Source organism: Malus sylvestris, chromosome 3 (genome assembly GCF_916048215.2).
Source record: "Malus sylvestris chromosome 3, drMalSylv7.2, whole genome shotgun sequence".
Lineage (NCBI taxonomy): Eukaryota > Viridiplantae > Streptophyta > Magnoliopsida > Rosales > Rosaceae > Malus > Malus sylvestris.
This window is the reverse complement of record NC_062262.1, coordinates 25,314,157-25,333,424: the sequence shown is the minus strand read 5'-3', so window position 1 is coordinate 25,333,424 and position 19,268 is coordinate 25,314,157. Positions and strand designations below refer to the sequence as shown.

The 19,268-nt window shown below is 40.0% G+C and overlaps 1 protein-coding gene and 1 long non-coding RNA gene across 2 annotated transcripts; one reads left to right on the top strand and one right to left on the bottom strand.

The window, feature by feature from the left end:
* Nucleotides 1-3,416: 3,416 nt before the first annotated feature.
* On the bottom strand, nucleotides 3,417-13,373 carry LOC126614468 (uncharacterized). Its single transcript, XR_007620397.1, has 2 exons — nucleotides 13,307-13,373; nucleotides 3,417-4,044 (listed from the first exon to the last, which is right to left on the bottom strand). It is a non-coding gene; the product is annotated as an uncharacterized LOC126614468 (long non-coding RNA).
* A 761-nt stretch (nucleotides 13,374-14,134) lies between these two features.
* LOC126614464 (cold and drought-regulated protein CORA-like) lies at nucleotides 14,135-15,020 on the top strand. Its single transcript, XM_050282141.1, has 2 exons — nucleotides 14,135-14,243; nucleotides 14,553-15,020. The coding sequence occupies exons 1-2, from the start codon at nucleotides 14,135-14,137 to the stop codon at nucleotides 14,843-14,845; spliced, it is 402 nt and encodes a 133-aa protein (XP_050138098.1). The 3' UTR covers nucleotides 14,846-15,020.
* Nucleotides 15,021-19,268: the final 4,248 nt, after the last annotated feature.

Genomic DNA, 19,268 nt, shown 5'->3' with positions numbered 1-19,268 from the left:
GCTCCAATTTTAATGATTTTTTACAGCTACACTCCTCGGCCTTATAAGAATGTAATGAATAAATTTGATCTTCAATTTAAAATATTTACACTAGTGGATACTATAAAATCTTATTTTATACTAAGTGGAAGTATAACATTAACTCTTAAGTGTTTATTTACTCTACCGTTTTGATGCGATACACATTCTACAAAACTTTTTTCGATGATCGAACCGTCAAACTTGTTTGTACACACTCCGAGATCGCATACATAAAAAATCACAAAAAACAAACATTCAAAGATTAGGTAACAGAACAAAAGTTTTCGACGGTTATAAACAAAAAATCACAATTTAACGGTTATTTTTACTCCATTTTGATGATTTTTTATAGCTACACTCCTATAAGAATGCATTGAATGAATTCGATCTTCAATTTAAAATATTTACACTAGTGAATACCACAAAATTTTATTTTATACTTGATGGGGAAGTATAACATTAACTCTATGTTTTTGTTTAATCTACCGTTTTGATGCGATATGCATTCTACGAAACGTTTTTCAACTATCCAACCATCAAACTTGTTTGTATACATTCTGAGATCGCATACATAAAAAATCGCAAAAAATAAACATTCAGAGATTAGGTAACAAAACAAAAGTTTTCAATGGTTATAAACGAAAAATCACAATTTAACGGTTATTTTAGCTCCGATTTTGATGATTTTTTACAGCTACACTCTTCGACCCTATAAGAATGCAATGAATGAATTCAATCTTCAATTATACTTAATGGAAGTATAACATTAACTCTAAGTGTTTGTTAAATCTATCAATTTGATAAGATATGCATTCTACGAAACTAGTTTCAACGATCCAACAGTCAAATGTGTTTGTATATACTCTGAGATAGCATGTGTAAAAAATCGCAAAAAAAAAAAAAAAAAAAAAAAAAACATTCAGAGATTAGGTAATGGGATCATGAGTGAAAAAAAAACATTAAGAGATTATTCTGGCGGCCACCCAAAATTTTTCTTTGTTCGTGTCGGTTATATCCGACAGGGCCACGAGTGAAAAAAATATATTTAAACCATGTGTTTATTTATTTATTTTTAATCAATATAACATTTTTAAATAATAAAATAGTCAATTTATGTCGTTTATAACCGCCAGAAAACTAAAATAATAACCGTCAGAAACTAAAATAATAAAATAGTCAATTTTTGTCGGTTATAATTGCCACCATTAACTTAAAAACCGCCAGAATATGTTAAAAATATTTAAAAAAATAAGAATTCAAAAATACTGGAGGTTATAATAATTTTATGGCGGTTGCATCCAACACTAAATATCCGCTAGAAATTTATGTCGGATATAACCGACATGATTTCATTGTTATCCGACACTAACTGAATGATGTGTCGGATATCTTTTATCTGACATAATGGCTTATTAAACCACCACCATCATCCGACATCTAAAGCTAATATTGTAGTAGTGTAACATTACCATATTTGTTAACATTGCTTAGTGTCATGATTTGAATTGTAACGCAACACATATGCGTTGGTGATACATAGCATCTACTCTTGCTACATTCCATTACAAAGTTAAGTATTCAAACACAAAAAATTGACACGATTGCTGGTACACTCTTTAAGAAGTCATATTCTAGTGTTGCTAGGGTTGAATTCCGTATCATTGACACGAATCTCAATTGGACTCTAAAATAGCTTTGTAAAACCACCTTGCACTTGAAGGCAGAATTTGAAATGTAGAATCTTGACTTGAAGTTTGAGCATTGTTCATATGTATTCCACCATAAATTAGTATACACCATGAAATTAAGAATGAAGAAGAATGTTGTTGATGATGATGTTTAAAAAAAAAAATTGGTCTTAAGTTAGATTTGATCCAAATCTGACGCTTATTTCATATGGATCAAGTCAAATCTAACAAGCCGAATACGGGCAGGATCTGGTAGTGTAATTGTAAATGGATTCATATATGAACTAAAGTATATCCGCCTACAATTGTAGATATATCCCTTGAAATGACATCTTATACTATTAATCATGACAAACTACTTATTTTGACTTAGTTGTTGATCATTTACAATATCAATTTATTATTCTAAGGAATCACAACTGAAAACCAATTTCTGTTTGATTTAGTTAATGGTGCTTGTTACAATTTTTACATAATTAGCAAAAGCCATCTACAACTATGACCACATTGCCACATATTGCGTAGAAACAAATTTTGATGACCTACTAGCTAGGTTAGATGGCTCATTTCTTACTTAATACGTAGTGGTATCCAGTGGCAAAGCTACAGAGGGATTGGGAGGGGCGGCCGCCCCTCCCCTTGCTGGAAATTAAGCCCATGAACATGGTTCCGCCCCTCTGGTCTCGTCGGAATGAATGGCTGCACTGTAATTTGCAGATCGGTTTCTGGGTTTCTGCTGCTGCATAGCAGCAACTTATGTAATTTTTTTTTTTAATCCCTTAAATGAAACGGCATGCCGTTTCATTTAGTATTGAAAAAAAAAAAAATCCTTAAACAAACGACGCCGTTTCGTTAATTGCTTAAAAAAAAATATTTAAAGGAGACCACTGTCCCCGTGCCTTCCATTTTTCAAAGTAGACCTTCACTTTTTGAAAACCACCCCACTTTTTGAAAACCTCCAGCACAGCAGCCAACCTGATGGGTTGGTTTTCTCAATTTTAGGTAAATTTTTTAACTTTCTAATTTATATTATCCCTAACCCTAATTGATTAATTAATACAAAATTTTAGTTAATTAATATAGAATCATAGAGTAATACACTTATATAGTTATTGATTTTTTATTTTTGCATATAAATATGAATCCTATGAATGATTATTAATGAATGAAATTATTGTCTAGAGTAAAAATTGAATTCTTGATTATTGATATTAATCTATTAATTGAATTTTTGTGTATTAAATAATTTATATGAATATTGGTATTGATTAATTGAATTGTTGGTTTAATTAGTTAGCACTCATATTGACTATAGTATAGCTTACTCTAGAATTAAGAGTCTAAGATTTTTTTTTTCTTTTTCATATACAGTTAAACAATGGAACGATACTATAAGAAACAATGCTTAAATCCTCCTTCAAATATTCCGGCTAGTCCTTCTTCGAATATTCCGAGTAGTCCTCCTTCGAATATTCCAAATATTTCTTCTTCGAGTATTCCGAATAGTTCCCAACAAAGTGAGGTCACTGAGTTGGATGAAATACTGGCTAATCTTCATGTAGACCCTGGACATAGACGTTGAATGCTTGATTATCCACCTAATTATCGTGAAGCAATTCGCCGACATTATCTCCAAAACAATCCTTGTCAACCTAAAGATCACTGTGAACAAGGAAAATTCCTAAAAGGAAAGAGACAAGAATGACGTGCACAAACAAATATTTGTATTTGATGATTTTGGGTTACAATCTCTCTCTATTTTGATCCTCTGATTCGATCTCCGTAAGATGTGTATTTGTTGATGTGTGATTGATCCAAGGGCCGTCGAGGCTTGATCTTGGATGAACGTTCTTTAAGGGCCGTGGGCTTGATCTTTGAAAGTGGATTTGAGCGGATCTTCAAGGAGCCGTTGGAGCTTGATCTTGAGGATAAGTGTTTCTTCAAGGGCCGTTGAGGCTTGATCTTGAATAACGGTGATGAGCGGATCTTCAAGGGCTTTTGGGCTTGATCTTGAAGAACAGTAATGAACGGATCTTCAAGGGCTTTTGGGCTTGATCTTGAAGAAACAGTGATGAACAGATCTTCAAGGGCTTTTGGGCTTAATCTTGAAGAACGGTTGGATGTGTGTGGATTTGTCGACGTTGTTGATCCAAAGGGCCGTTGGGGCTTGATCTTGGATGAACGATGAACGAGGAACGAATAACACTTTCTTCAAGGGCCGTCGGGGCTTGATCTTGAATTGGTGGATGATTGTTGATCCAAAGGGCCGTTGGGGCTTGATCTTGGAAGAACGATGAACGAAGAACGAAGAACGCTTTCTTGATTCTTCGGGAACCTGGATGCTTCAGAGCTTCAGAGCTTCAAGAATTTTGCCTAATGATTTTGGTTCCTCTCCCCTCCCAAATGAATGAAATGGGCTTGTATTTATAGAATTTTTCAAGGCCTAATTTTGAATATAATATCCCAGATGAAATAAGTCGTTTCTGCCAGGTGTTGACACGTGTCCTATTTGATGACTTTTCCAACTCATTTCAATTTTCGTTGAGTCACACGCTACGTGTAAAATTTATGTAATACATGAGCGTTGACACTTTGATTTATCGGTCAACATTTATTTACCGAAATTTCAATGTCTACAAATGCCCCCACTTCAAGGCACGTCATATACATGTGCTTGTCACGTGTAGGAGATGCGTTTTGAAGTCCCTTATTGTAGATGTCGATCCAAGGGCCATCGAGGCTTGATCTTGAATTGGGCTGGAGATTTCTTCAAGGGCTTTTGGGCTTGATCTTGAATTGGGCTTGAGATTTCTTCAAGGGCCGTTTGAGGCTTGATCTTGAATTGGGCTTGAGATTTCTTCAAGGGCCGTTGAGGCTTGTTCTTGAATTTTTGTTTGAAATTTCTTCAAGGGCCGTTGAGGCTTGTTCTTGAACTTTTGTTTGAAATTTCTTCAAGGGCCGTTGAGGCTTGATCTTGAAGGTTGAAATTGGACCACAAGGAGCTTCATGTGGTAGATGATCATTGGCTTTGGTAGTGGATGAATCGGCACATATTTTGTTGCACTTGTTGACTTTCCACAGCTTTGATCTTGAACTGGGTTGGAGGATTTTCTTGTTTCCTCCAATTATTGACTTTCCACAGCTTATTCTTGAACTGGTTTTTTTATTCAAGGGTGGTAGACACTTGATCTTGAATCGGACTTGTGATTTCCTCAAGGGCCGTCGAGGCTTGATCTTGAATTTGGCTAGAAGCTTCTTCAAAGACCGTTAAGGCTTGATTCTTGAAGGTTGACTCGAACACATGGCAAACAGGCACGAGGTGAAGGTGACGACTTGTTGCTTTGTTCAATCTTTCTAATTCACACCTGAGCAGTTTGGTCAACGGTATAATCTTCAAGATTGATGGGCTCTTCTTCCAGTTGGTGACTTGATCTTTAAGGATTTGATTCAAGGGTGGTGAATCAGCATGTGCAGCCCACGACGCCTAGTAAGTCGACCCAAGAATTTGAGGGTCAAAACGAGTTCACCGTCCAGAGTGATCGCAAACCTGATGATATGAGATACTTTTGATTTTAAAGAAGTAGCGGATGAATCGGCACGTGCTTTGTTGTGCTTGTCTCCACATGCTTCAATGTATCATTTTCCCTTGTCTTATCTATTCTTCTAACAGAATGTAGCATTTTCTCGAGTTCTTCAACTCAGACTCCTTCTGCTGAGCTGACTGTGCAGGCTGCATTATTCTCTGCTTGTTTTTTTTTAGGCAGATGTGGCAGCTTCTTGAGTTTCCTCAGCTCGGACTCCTTTCTGCTGAGCTGATTGTGAAAACTGCATTCTTCTCTGCTTGTTTCTTCTGCACGTTGTCTCCACGTGCTGCAAGGTATCATTTTCACTTGCCTTTATCTGTTCTTCAGGCAGATGTGGCAGCTTCTTTGGAAGTACAGCAGCAGTGGGAGACGAGTACTCGAGAGCAGTGTTAGGTAGGCAATCAGGGAAGGGTTCCCAGCAATCGGTTCCTTACCCGAGTTTGAGTGGAAGTTCCGACATATTGTTTTCTTTATCCTTGTCTTTGTAGGTAGGAACAAGGACAAAGGAAAGGACAGGGAGAACGCATGATATGAGATACTCTTGCTTTCTACCCTGGTGATATGAGATACTTTTGCTTTAGAGTCATTGGCTTGCATAGGTACCCCAAGGAATAAGGAACACTGAGTGACCCGAGAGGCTTCGTTGGGAAGGCATTCTCGGAGATGAAGAAAGGTTATGTATGTCTGCCTTGCTATGAAGGGTGAAGGTGGACAGTTATAGGAAATTCTTTAGTACCTGTAGAGGTACTATCCTTTTACTCGTGTCGGCAACCAATGCGTGATTGATCAGTATGGCTTCACGTGTTTTCTTCTTTATCAGAAATCTTCGACAAATTGTCCGTAATTTTCGTCAAGCTGAGTGTGCATGTGATAGGTGTTGACGAGGCTGAAAAAGACTGGCGCCTCTTCGATATCTGGGATCGGCGCTTCGACAAATTGCCCGTGATTTCCGTAAAGCTGAGTTTGCGCGTGACGGGTGCTGACGAGGCTGAAAAGACTGGCGCCTCTTCGATATCTGGGATTGGCGCTTTAACAAATTGCCCGTGATTTCCGCAAAGCTGAGTTTACGTGTGACGAGTGCTAACGCGTCTGGAAAAGCAAGATGCTTCTCCGATTTCTGAGCTTGTCTCTTTGATTTTTGAGCCCCGTCGAGTGCAGAGGTTGCATATGACAAGTGTGGACAAGTCTGGAAAGGAAGATTGGCCCGTGGTTTTCGAGCAAACCCAACTTTTGAGAAAGCTAACACCTCTTTAATTTTTGAATTGGCCTCTTCGAATTCTGAGCTCGCCTCTTCGATCTCTGAAATCCCGTCGAGTGCTGATTTTTTATAGAGGCACGCAGATCGTTTCAAAGCACACTTGAATTTTCGCTTGTAGAAACTCCCTTCTTGTACTTCTAAGATCTTGATTTATCCGACCTCTTCTTCCTTCAACACCCTTGAAAATGTCTGGACCCTCTAACCGTCGTTTTGATTTGAATCTTGGTGAAGAGGCAGTCCCGCCTTCTCCAGACAACATATGGCGCCCATCCTTCATATCCCCTACTGGTCCTTTTATCGTTGGGGATTCGGTGGTGAAGAATGATATGACCGCTGCGGTGGTGGCCCGAAACCTTGTCACTCCCAGAGATAACAGACTACTTTCCAAACGGTCTGATGAGTTGGCTGTTAAGGATTCTCTAGCTCTCAGTGTGCAGTGTGCAGGTTCTGTGTCTAATATGGCCCAACGCCTATTTGCTCAAACCCGTCAAGTTGAATCCTTGGCGGTTGAAGTGATGAGTCTCAAACAGGAGATTAGGGGGCTCAAGCATGAGAATAAACAGTTACACAGACTTGCGCATAACTATGCTACAAACATGAAGAAGAAGATTGACCAGATGCAAGAATCCGATGGTCAGATTTTACTTGATCATCAGAGGTTTGTAGGTTTGTTCCAACAGCATTTGCCTTCGTCTTCTGGGGCTGTACTGCGTAATGAAGCTCCAAATGATCAACCTTCGGTGCTTCCTCCTCCTGGGGTTCTGCCTAGTACTGAGGCTCTGAATAACCACCCTCTTGTGCCTCTCCGATCTGGGGCTCCGCCGAGTACTGAGGCGCCACCTGATCAATGAAGGCTTTTGTTTGTTTGCACCCTTTTTTTTTTTTTTTTGGCATGTAAATGTTCCCTCTGTAATTTTCCAGAAAAATCAATGAAATTGACTTTATTTCTCTCAATGCATTTGCTATATACATACATATATTATGTACGTATATATATATATATATATATATATATATATATATATATATATATATATATATGTATATATTTTTTTTTCACGTGGACTGATCCACCATTCCAAAAACCGTTTCCCTTTCTTTTGCATGGTGCTAGCCACCAAGAATCCACCTTCTCTTTTTTTTTATTTTTTTTTATTATTTTTATTTTATTTTATATTATATATATATATTTTTCTTCTGCTTTCACATGGTGCTGATCCACCATTCCCTTTTTCTTTTCTTGCACATGGTGCCAGATGCACCCCCATTTTTTCACGTGGTGACAGCACCACTTTGCTTCACCATCCCTTTTTTTTTTTTAATTTATTTATTTTTATTTTATTATATTTTTTTCTGTATAAATTTGGGTGATGGATAGAGGAATTTGCCGGGAGCGGAGCAAGGACGAAGACGGTCGGAGAGCTGCAGTCGAGGCTTCATGACCGGCTAGTCGTTTGACGGCGGTCTTTGAAGTTGTTGGCAGCTGCGAGGCGAGAGACGGAGGAGGAGCGGAGTAAGGGAGCTGGAGGTGTGGAGTTCGTGGCTGATTATCCTTGCTGGGTAGAAGGAAAGGTCTTGCAGAGGAGGACGAGGACGAGGACGAGTCGGCGACGTGGTTGCTGCTCGTTGCTGTTTGCTATGCTCGCTGCACGGAAGGATGCCTATTGCCAGGGTGGTTGTCTGATGTGGCTTCATCTCTCGCAGCCATGGCTCTATAATCCCTGTGGATCTCTCATACCCAGCAAGGTTTTCATAAACCCAGCAAGAAGGTCTCAAAAAAGACTAGCAACTATGCTCAGCTTCTCGACCACGCTCTTCGCCAGCGGAGCGCCACCGCAGCCGATCACTTGTAGGGAGTTCAAATCACATTCGTCCATCTCGTTTCTATCCCCGTGTTTCAACAAAGTCATGACCGTTGACTGGGCTTAAAGAGTGAGGGATCGAAGACTGGACCTGCAGGCATTAGATTGAGGAGATGAGGACGACGAGGCGGCTTGGAGCACATTGAAGGTACCCTGCACGGCGGGTAACACCAGCTCGACCTGGGGGTCGGTGGGGAAGCTCACGCAGGATCCGACGCATTTCCGGCGGAAGCCGTGGTCTTTGTTGCTGTGCCATCTCGAGAAATAACGCAAGCTCTTCATCTCCGTCGTTCGCGTTCACCACATTCCCGAAGCTCCGTTCTCACGCCCTCGACTCCAATGTAACTTCCAGTGTTGTCTCTGCAGCTCAGCAAACACAGAAGCTGCTGCGAGGAGAGAGAGAGAAGGAGGAGCGGAGTTTTTTTTTTTTTTTTTTGGTGGCTGAAATTTTCAGGTGCTATTTTTTCTCTCTCTCTCGGCTGCACCCTATTTTTCAACTGCCTTCTCGTTTTCTTGGAGATAGGATCGTCGTCAGGAATTTTACCAAGATGGCGTGGCCTGGTCCCAAGCAGTCCGCAGAGGAATCTTGGGGTGTTGGGAGATTATTAGTTGCTTGGTGACATGGCGGAGTCGCTGTAGAGAGGAGTTATAACCATGGCTGGGTGTCGATAGCAGTGTGCTCGCAGCTCTTGGATATGAGGTGACTTTCAAGTTGTCGTCCTGGTCTAGGAGGAAGTTCTCCGGCTTCAGATCCTGGTCGTAACGTCGCGGCTGTGGCAGGAATCTATGGCGGAGATGAGCTGCCAGAATATCTGGCAACGTCCTCCCTGAGCCGGCCTTTGACGATTTTGGCAAAGAGCTCGTTGCTGCAGACTAGATCCATGGCGAAGTCATGACGGAGATCACCCTTTTGATCTTTTCCATCATCCCCACCCTAAATCACCTTCTCTTTCTGCCGGAGTCGCCACATTTCATTCACTTCAACAGCTCGATTTGCTTGTTGCACACCACGAACAGTAGCACTGAGGAACCGTGAATTTGGTCGGAACCTTGTTTTAGGCTGTTGAAGATAAGCATGCACACCTTCCTTGTCAGCTTGACGCCGCAATTCAGCGGCTTCTCTCATAAGAATTGCAGCTATTCTGTTCTCCGTCTCTAAATCCATCTAACCCCCGGTGACGGCGCTCCTCCGCCGTTAGTAGCGTCTCGGTCCGCTGCTTCCGGCGGTGAAGGGAATCGAAGTCAGGTGAGAAAGAGAAGAGAGAGGAGAAGAGAAAGGACGGCCTGGATCGGGACATGGAAGGGGGCCGAAGGCGGCTGCGGCGGCGGAGGGTAGACGTGGACTTGACCTACAGCCGCAGGAGGCGCTGCCGGTGCGGATGCGTGCGCAGTGGCGCTGCGATTAGGGACGAACTCCGCCGCCTGGGCGTTGAGGCGACTGAAGGAAACGTTTCGGGATAGGGATGGATCAGGACTCGGACAGGGATAGTGCAAGCACCATATTTGAAGAAGCGGAGAGCATTTCGATTGGGGAGGTTATGAAGAACTGGGCCTGGGCTTGTTGGGCTCACGGTTTGGGTCTGAGGAGAGATGGAGACGGGCCTGATTTTGTAGCTGGGCTCAGACATGTATATATATATATATATATATATATTTTTTTTTTCAAAGAAACTGTAATTTAATTTTGTACAAAGAAAAATTGCAAGTAATTTTGTAATAAAATTGACCTTCATCAATGAGACTTTAATCAAATCCCTTTTTTTTTTTTTTTTTTATGTGTGTCTGAACTCGAAATCGAATGCTCGAGCTGCCTACGTACCCTTCCAAAGAAAGAGATCAAGTCAAAACGTAGTTCAAATACATACATATATATATATATATATATTTTTGTATTTTCTTTTTTTGTGCCGTTTGCAGTTTCAGCTCATGCAGGCAAGGAGCGTTGATGTTGCCTTTTATGCTCGTGCAGACCAGAAGCTTTGTGCCATGCAGTTTAGACTCGTGCGGGCAAGGAGAATTTGGTGCCGTTTGCAGTTTCAACTCGTGCAGGCAAGGAGTATGTTGTGTCGCCTTTTAAACTCGTGCAGACCAGGAGCGTTGATGTTGCCTTTTATGCTCGTGCAGACCAGGAGCGTTGATGTTGCCTTTTATGCTCGTGCAAACTAGGAGCTTGGGTGTCCTGCAGTTTAGGCTCTTGTGGACAATGAGCTTTGTGAATTTGTCAAACGATCCTGGAGAGGCTTTCCTTGCAATTTTCATAGCAAGGAGTCTTGACCGAGTGATTGAAGAAGTCTTCAGGAAAGAAATCGTGATGGGGATGGACGACCTATGTGTCGAAATTTCATCATCTTCAACATGTTCATGTTGTTTTGAAGGTTGACAATAGCTGCTTTGCCCCCTTTCCGATTGGCGGACTTATGGAGGAGACGTATGCTTCTTGTGCAATTTCTTAGGAGTGACTTGAGTCCATCCTTCAACTTTGCTTGTCTTGTGGAGGAGACGTATGCTTCTTGTGCAATTTCTTAGGAGTGACTTGAGTCCATCCTTCAACTTTGCTTGTCTTGGAGGATGCCCCTAGCGGTTGAGGTAAAAACCTTGAGTCGGAAGAGCCATAAGTGATGGTGGTATAGTTTGACTTCACCACATCGTCAAGATCTAGCTCGATGATTCCTTTCTAAGCCAGCTTCATGATGAGATCTTTCAGTACGAAGCATTTTTCTGTCGGATGACTGATGAAGCGGTGGAATTTACAGTACCTTGGATTGTCGGTGCGATTTATCTCTTCTAGCCGTCTGCACTCAGGCAAGCCGATCACCTTCTTTTCCAGCAAGTCTTTTAACATGGCAACCACATCAGAGTCGGGGAATGGATAAGTTTTCTCCTCAAGCTCTTTCAAAGTGCGTCTACGCATCTCTTGATCACGAAAGGCTTCGGCTTGAATCGCCTTGCCTCGTATAGGGATTTTGACGGGAGATGTGTTGACCGTCATCGCTTCCTTGGTGGGTTTCCATGCAGTCTTCTCCACCTTTGTCTCAAGAACTTTGTCGTTCTTGTAGTCGGCGATCGGTTCCTTCTTCCCATGATGGGCGATGCTTAACTCCATGTCATGGGCGCGAGTGGCCAATTCCTCGAAGGTCCGTGGTTTAATGTCTTGAAGGATGTATTGCAAACCCCATTGCATGCCTTGGATGCACATCTCGATTGAAGAGGTTTCTGAAAGCCTGTCTTTACAGTCGAGGCTTAGAGTGCGCCATCTGTTGATGTAGTCAATGACTGGTTCGTCCTTCCACTGCTTTGTGCTCGTTAGCTCTAGCATGCTCACAGTGTGGCGGGTGCTGTAGAAGCGGTTGAGGAATTCCCGCTCCAATTGCTCCCAGCTGTTGATGGACTCAGGCTCTAGGTCCGTGTACCACTCAAAGGCGTTTCCTTTCAGCGAGCGCACAAATTGCTTAACAAGGTAGTCCCCTTCGGTCCCTGCGTTGTTGCAAGTTTCAACAAAGTGGGCGACGTGTTGTTTCGGGTTTCCCTTTCCATCAAATTGCATGAACTTTGGCGGTTGATAACCCTTTGGCATCCTTAAGGCGTCGATCTTCTTTGAATACGGCTTCGAGTACAACCCGGAGGTATTTAAGCTCCCTTCGTACTGTGCCTTGATGGTGTTGGTGATCATCTCTTGCAGCTGCTGGATAGAAAGAGATCCCATGAGTGCTGTTGCTTGGTCTGGCTCCGGCTTCGCATCGATTCTCTCCACCGTAGGCTCATCTTCTGGGTTAGGGTTATCGCCATCCTGTGGCTCCAGTCGGCTGACGAGTGCAGCGATTTGCAAGTCTTTTTCTTCCACAGTTCGGGTTAGCCTTGCTATTGCTTCATTCATTTGAGCCAACTGCTTATCGATTGAAGTTGCTCCAATGGTCATGACTTGCATGGCTGAACTGCCGCTCGAATCGGCATCGGAGAGCATGGATTCGGAGTATTTCCTTGGACTTTCGCCCCTTGGTGCCCTTGGTGAGGCTAAGGTGATCAAAGGCTCGTGCCTTGGGTGCTTTTGTTCCCTTGGCAGAGTTGATGCAGAGGTGAAAGAGGCGGCAGAAGTAGCTCTTGCCTTGCTTCGAGTCGTGATGCCTAAAGTGATACCACTTGCGACGAGGACGCTATTGTTCTTTGCGCCAGTTGCGGGAACAGTTTGAGCCTTCCTTGATGCCATTAATTTTGGAAGTGTGCTCGAATTTCTTGAACGGAGAAAGAGATGAGAGGTAGAGATGGTCCCACCGGCGTGCCAATTTGTGAACACGGAAAATTCCTGAAAGGAAAGAGACAAGAACGACGTGCACAAACAAATATTTGTATTTGATGATTTTGGGTTACAATCTCTCTCTATTTTGATCCTCTGATTCGATCTCCGTAAGATGTGTATTTGTTGATGTGTGATTGATCCAAAGGCCATCGAGGCTTGATCTTGGATGAACGCTCTTTAAGGGCCGTGGGCTTGATCTTTGAAAGTGGATTTGAGCGGATCTTCAAGGAGCCGTTGAAGCTTGATCTTGAGGATGAGTGTTTCTTCAATGGCCGTTGAGGCTTGATCTTGAATAACGGTGATGAGCGGATCTTCAAGGGCTTTTGGGCTTGATCTTGAAGAACAGTGATGAACGGATCTTCAAGGGCTTTTGGGCTTGATCTTGAAGAAACAGTGATGAACAGATCTTCAAGGGCTTTTAGGCTTAATCTTGAAGAACGGTTGGATGTGTGTGGATTTGTCGACGTTGTTGATCTAAAGGGCCGTCGGGGCTTGATCTTGAATTGGTGGATGATTGTTGATCCAAAGGGCCGTTGGGGCTTGATCTTGGAAGAACGATGAACGAAGAACGAAGAACGCTTTCTTGATTCTTCGAGAACCTGGATGCTTGAGAGCTTCGGAGTTTCAGAGCTTCAGAGCTTCAAGAATTTTGCCTAATGATTTTGGTTCCTCTCCCCTCCCAAATGAATGAAATGGGCTTGTATTTATAGAATTTTCCAAGGCCTAATTTTGAATATAATATCCCAGATGAAATAAGTCGTTTCTGCCAGGTGTTGACACGTGTCCTATTTGATGACTTTTCCAACTCATTTCAATTTTCGTTGAGTCACACGCTACGTGTAAAATTTATGTAATACATGAGCGTTGACACTTTGATTTATCGGTCAACATTTATTTACCGAAATTTCGATGTCTACAATCACATCATGCCCAGAAAAGTTAGCAATAATCGATGTTTTTTCACTCGTTGGTTTGATAATTTTAAGTGGTTGGAGTATAGTATAGTAAAATATATCGCATTTTGCCGTTATTGCTATCTATTCAAGTGTGATTTTGATAAAGAGGGAAATGCCGGAAGTGATGTCTTCATTGAGATTGGGTTAACAAATTGCCAGAAGTTCGCCCCTCCCCCCGATAAATCCTGGCTTCGCCACTAGTGGTATCAACATATCATCAAACCAAACAAAGCATGCTTTGATAGAGTTCAAACTACTCGAGGGAATTTGATATGTATTAGGTAAAAATAGTTTTCGTTTACCACTCTACTGTGAAAAAAAATGTGGGTGTCCAAAGATCTTCCCTCTCCTTCTTTTAACTTTGAAGGTCTATAAATCGAGAAAGCCAAACCACATGATATTCACTTCACTCTGCGATCATCTCTTACCTTCATAATTCTATCCCATCACCTCGTTTAATTACAAGCAAACATGGCGTCCTCAAAAACTTTTCTTCTACTAGGTCTTGTCTTTGCTGTTCTCCTTTTCTTCTCTGAGGTTTCCGCTCGGGAGCTGACTGAGACTGCTCCTACTCAAACCCGTGAGTTTCTCGGTTTCTCACTTAAAATTAATTCTTGTTTCTTTTATTCGATCACGCATTTGTAATTTTGCTAGGCACATTTTATTCATCATGCACAAATCATCGCAGGTTTTAACATGCATGCTACGAATTTTGATTTAGTTTCCCACCTGTGTTCTTCTCGAACTTAAACATTTTTTTTGGCAAAACGAGTAACTTGGGAACATCCGGATGGTTTGTCACTTTGCATGCATTGGTGGTTACTGCTCTGCACTTACAAGGCTTAATTTTCAGTTTTTGATATCCAACTTAATTGCTTTCTTTTTCAAGAGGAGAGCGTTGAAAAGACTACCTATGGTGACCATTATCACGGATACGAGCATAAACGTGGATACGGGCACGGACATGGAGGGCATGAGCATGGCTATGGACATTGGGAACATGGCCATGGCTACGAGCACAAACATGGAAATCATGGACATGGAGGCTATGGACACGGAGGCTACGGATATGGAGGCTATGGACATGGAGAGCATGGCCACGGACATTGGGAGCACGAGCATGGGCACGGCCATCACGGAAAACTAGTAGCTGGCGCTGCAGAGGCAGAAGTACAGAATTAGATATATGACCCTTCAATTTGCCTGTGGTACTTAAGTAGTATGCGTTGCAATAAATATTTGCTAGTCAATAAAAGCAGTCCATGAACCGTGCGCTTTGGATATCACAAGTATTCATGAAGCGTGCTGTGGTGGGTCGAAAATTTGTCATGTAAATAAAGAAATATACTAAAAGTTTTAATACTATATATTTGTGCAAGAAAAAAAAAAGAAATCTTGTTTATTCTTTCATCAAAATGAAATTAAAGCAATATTAAAAAAGAATTACGTTTATTTTCAACAATAATACAAGTAAATGGCATTCAACCCACTATGTTTTTAATATTGCTTTAAATCATTGTCATAATATGAAAATGAACTTGCCAGTACCAATGAAACCATTGACCATAAATAAAAGGGAACTTTAATGAAAAGTACCCGGTACTGTTCACTTTAACGAAAAACCACATTTTTACACTAAAAAGTCAATCATGGTACTATTCACTTTACCCTTTATTTTGTCCTTATCATTAAAACTCAAAGTTTTCAAACCATTTTCATTAGTTTTCCTTAAATAAAAAACAGACATGTTTAAATGAGCCATAATTAATTGAACCAGACTTAGTATGGGCCTAAATTGGTAAAAGTATTACTATAGTTGAGGAAAGGGACGCGACAGACCAAACCCACAAATTCACACCATAACTCATGTAGCCCCAAACCCACAAATCCACACCATAGCTCATATCTACATTAAAAAATGGTAATTTTTGTAACTAAAACCAAATTCTCCCCTCAATTGCACTTATAGCCAAGCGTACCACCCCTCTCCAAATTTAGAAGAGTAATTGTTATATACTGCAATATGCGATTTGATTTGTTATATTCGTGTTGTTTCGAATTAAGGTTCGGACCCCATCTCGTGTGTTGTGTAGTACTATCGGACTTCAATTTGGAACCTGTATCTATCCTTTGCAAATGGCGACAATGAAAAACTTCAACCGGAAAAAGGGAGGGGAAAAAATCAAGTACGTTTTTCCGAGTTCTACAATATAGTAGTGACTAGCAAGAGTGTCTGCACGATGCTGCAGGTATTGAAACTATACAAAATATATAGAAAATTTTTAAATCTATATATGATAAACTTTACTATTTATATACATGTGGAAAATCTATTTACGGTTATCTACAATAAAGACAATGAGTAGCGTTGAACCTCCTTAATCTAATGGGTCTGTTTTCATTTCGCGTGGTTGACTAAAATTAGGAGAGAAATAGAAAAAGAATTTCAAAAATTGTCTATGAAGCAAAGGAATCAAATCCAAATTATATATGTGCAACTCATTGGAATAAAATCGAATCTAATAAAATGAACTTGAACCCACCAAGCAAAGCAGAAAAAATCCTAAATAGAGAATCAATCAAACAGAACCAAATGGGTTTCAATAGCTTCAAAAAACTTCATATTAAAGCCAACTATGAAGCAGAAAATGTTACCCAAAAATGGAAAAAGAGGTAAAAACGAAGCAAAAGTCAAAGAGAAAGAGACGAGTACCTTTCTTTACCACTTCAGATTTCTGGGTAATTGAGATTTCTGCATACAAACCAATAATATCAATTCAATTTTTCCTGTGTATTTAGAGTAATCTTATCCCAAAAAGCAATACAGCAAACCTGCATCCATACTGTACTCATAAGAATATATAACTTCTGTAGCTAATTAGTAATACAAAAACTAAAATATTAAGAAAAAAATGAAGCTTTTTTCTCCTGTAAGGGATCATACCAGTATTCAATTCAATAGAGGGCTTTTACAAATCCAAAACTAAAAAAGAAAATTGAGAAACAAATTAAAAGTTGAGATCCATGAATACCTTACCTTAAAAACGGTAAACACACATAGCTCTTTCAGACCGATCCCAATTCGGCTGCCGGAGACTAAAATAGAGTACAATTGTAAACGCTTTGCAGCAAGGATCGTAAGATCAATAAAATGTCCAAAATATTATTTATAGGTTTTGACAAATATAAATACTATTACATATGATTGGTTACCATTGGAATTGCATTTTTTTAGTTTCACAACAACGGGACGTATGTATTTAATTTGTGGTTGTATAACAAATATTAACAATGAGAGTAAAGTTGGTTTCACAGATAGATGATTAAAAGTGCTAATTTTAAAAATACCTTGAGTTATATGGCGAAAGCTCCATTTATATCCCTGTAAGTCTTTTGGTGTTGCATTCCGTATTGATGGTTGTTGAGACATGCCCTGTTAAAACGTTTGTAACATGAGGGTAAACTTTGAATAAGTATACATTTAATGGTTGAGTAAGATTATTGAGCTGAATTCATTTTCTAGAAAAAGTGTGCTGCTGTACAGTTAAAACACAGGCCAAACATTCACAAAACTGTTATTTCATCATCACCCAGATACACATTATCAAGAAATATAAAAAAATTGCAGCATCAAACGAAAATTACATAAAAACCAAAATTTAAACAGAAGGAGTATCTGCAATTTATTCCACCCCTAAATACCAATTACATAAACTTCATATCCTACAATGTGATCCACCTCTCTAAAATTTTCGATATGAACTAAAGTATATCCGTCTACAAATGTAGATATATCCCTTGAAATGCCTTCTTATACTATTAATCATGACAAACTACTTATTTTGACTTAGTTGTTGATCCTTTACAATATCAATTTATTATTCTAAGGAATCACAACTGAAAACCAATTTCTGTTTGATTTAGTTAATGGTGCTTAGTTACATTTTTCACATAATTAGCAAAAGCCATCTACAACTATGACCACATTGCCACATATTGCGTAGAAACAAATTTTGATGACCTACTAGCTAGGTTAGATGGCTCATTTCTTACTTAATACGTAGTGGTGTTAACATATCATCAAACCAAACAAAGCATGCTTTGATAGAGTTCAAACTACTCGAGGGAATTTGATATGTATTAGGTAAAGATAGTTTTCGTTTACCACTCTACTGTGAAAAAAAATGTGGGTGTCCAAAGATTTTCCCTCTCCTTCTCTTGATTTTGAAGGTCTATAAATAGAGAAAGCCAAACAACATGATATTCACTTCACTCTGCGATCATCTCTTACCTCATAATTCTATTCTATCACCTCGATTTGTTAATTATAAGCAAACATGGCGTCCTCAAAAACTTTTCTTCTACTAGGTCTTGACTGAGACAGCTCCTACTCAAACCCGTGAGTTTCTCGCTTTCTCAATTAAAATCAATTCTTGTTTCTCTTATTCGATTACGCATTTGTAAATTTTGCTAGGCACATTTTATTCATCATGCACAGATCATCGCAGGTTTTAACATGCATGCTACGAATTTTGACTTTAGTTTCCCACCCGTTTTCTTCTCGAACTTATTTTTTGTTGGGAAAACGAGTAACTTGGGAACATCCGGATGGTTAGTCACTTTGCATGCATCGGTAGGTACTGCTACTGCACTTACAAGGCTTCATTTTCAGTTTTTGATATCCAATTTAATTGTTTTTTTTTTTCAAGAGGAGAGCGTTGAAAAGGCTACCTATGGTGATCATTATCACGGATACGAGCATAAACATGGATACGGGCACGGACATGGAGGGCATGAGCATGGCTATGGACATTGGGAACATGGCCATGTTAGCATAGAAATCACAAACTCCAAGACCAAAACCTGAACTACAACTTAGAGAGAAATATCCAGTTTATGTATATGAGAAAACCAGCAAGAAGAGCATACCTGCACCAGTTGCAGAACCGAAGCCATGGCAGCAAGCTTTCAGTGTGCCTTCTCTTCTCTCGCAGATTATCAAGAGCTTGACTTACAAATAGGATTAAGTCCAAATATGAGCATTAGCCCTATGAGAAGAGAGGCCACTATATATATACATATAATCTTTACCATAACAGATTAGGATTCCCTATTAAAATCCATATAGGATACAAATGCTTGTTTCCTTGTACTGATCTTAATGCTATACAAAATCCTTCTTTGACAAGGATTAGCATTCCTTTTATCAACAAGACTCTTCTATCAAATTGAACACCTATAGCCAGTCCTAAAACTTCTCTATCTCATACTCATATTCTTACATTCTCCCACTTGAGTATGAGAACAGTTTTAAGTACTCAGCTTATTCAACCATTCTTAGATAGAAGTGATCATTGAGCCTGTTAACAAAAAGTCTTCAATCACAACCAACTAACATACATCTCAAAATGCAGAACTCTTGTAACTTTATTACTACAATAAAGCAAAACAGTTCTCAAGAGTCGCATACATTCAATTTGTATCCTCAACATTGTGAACTTGATCAATATTAGCAAATAAATAAAATAATTTGCTCCCACTATTTCACACCACTGTCAGCAAGATTTTAAGATAAACCATTGCTCCAAAACAACGTATGAATCAA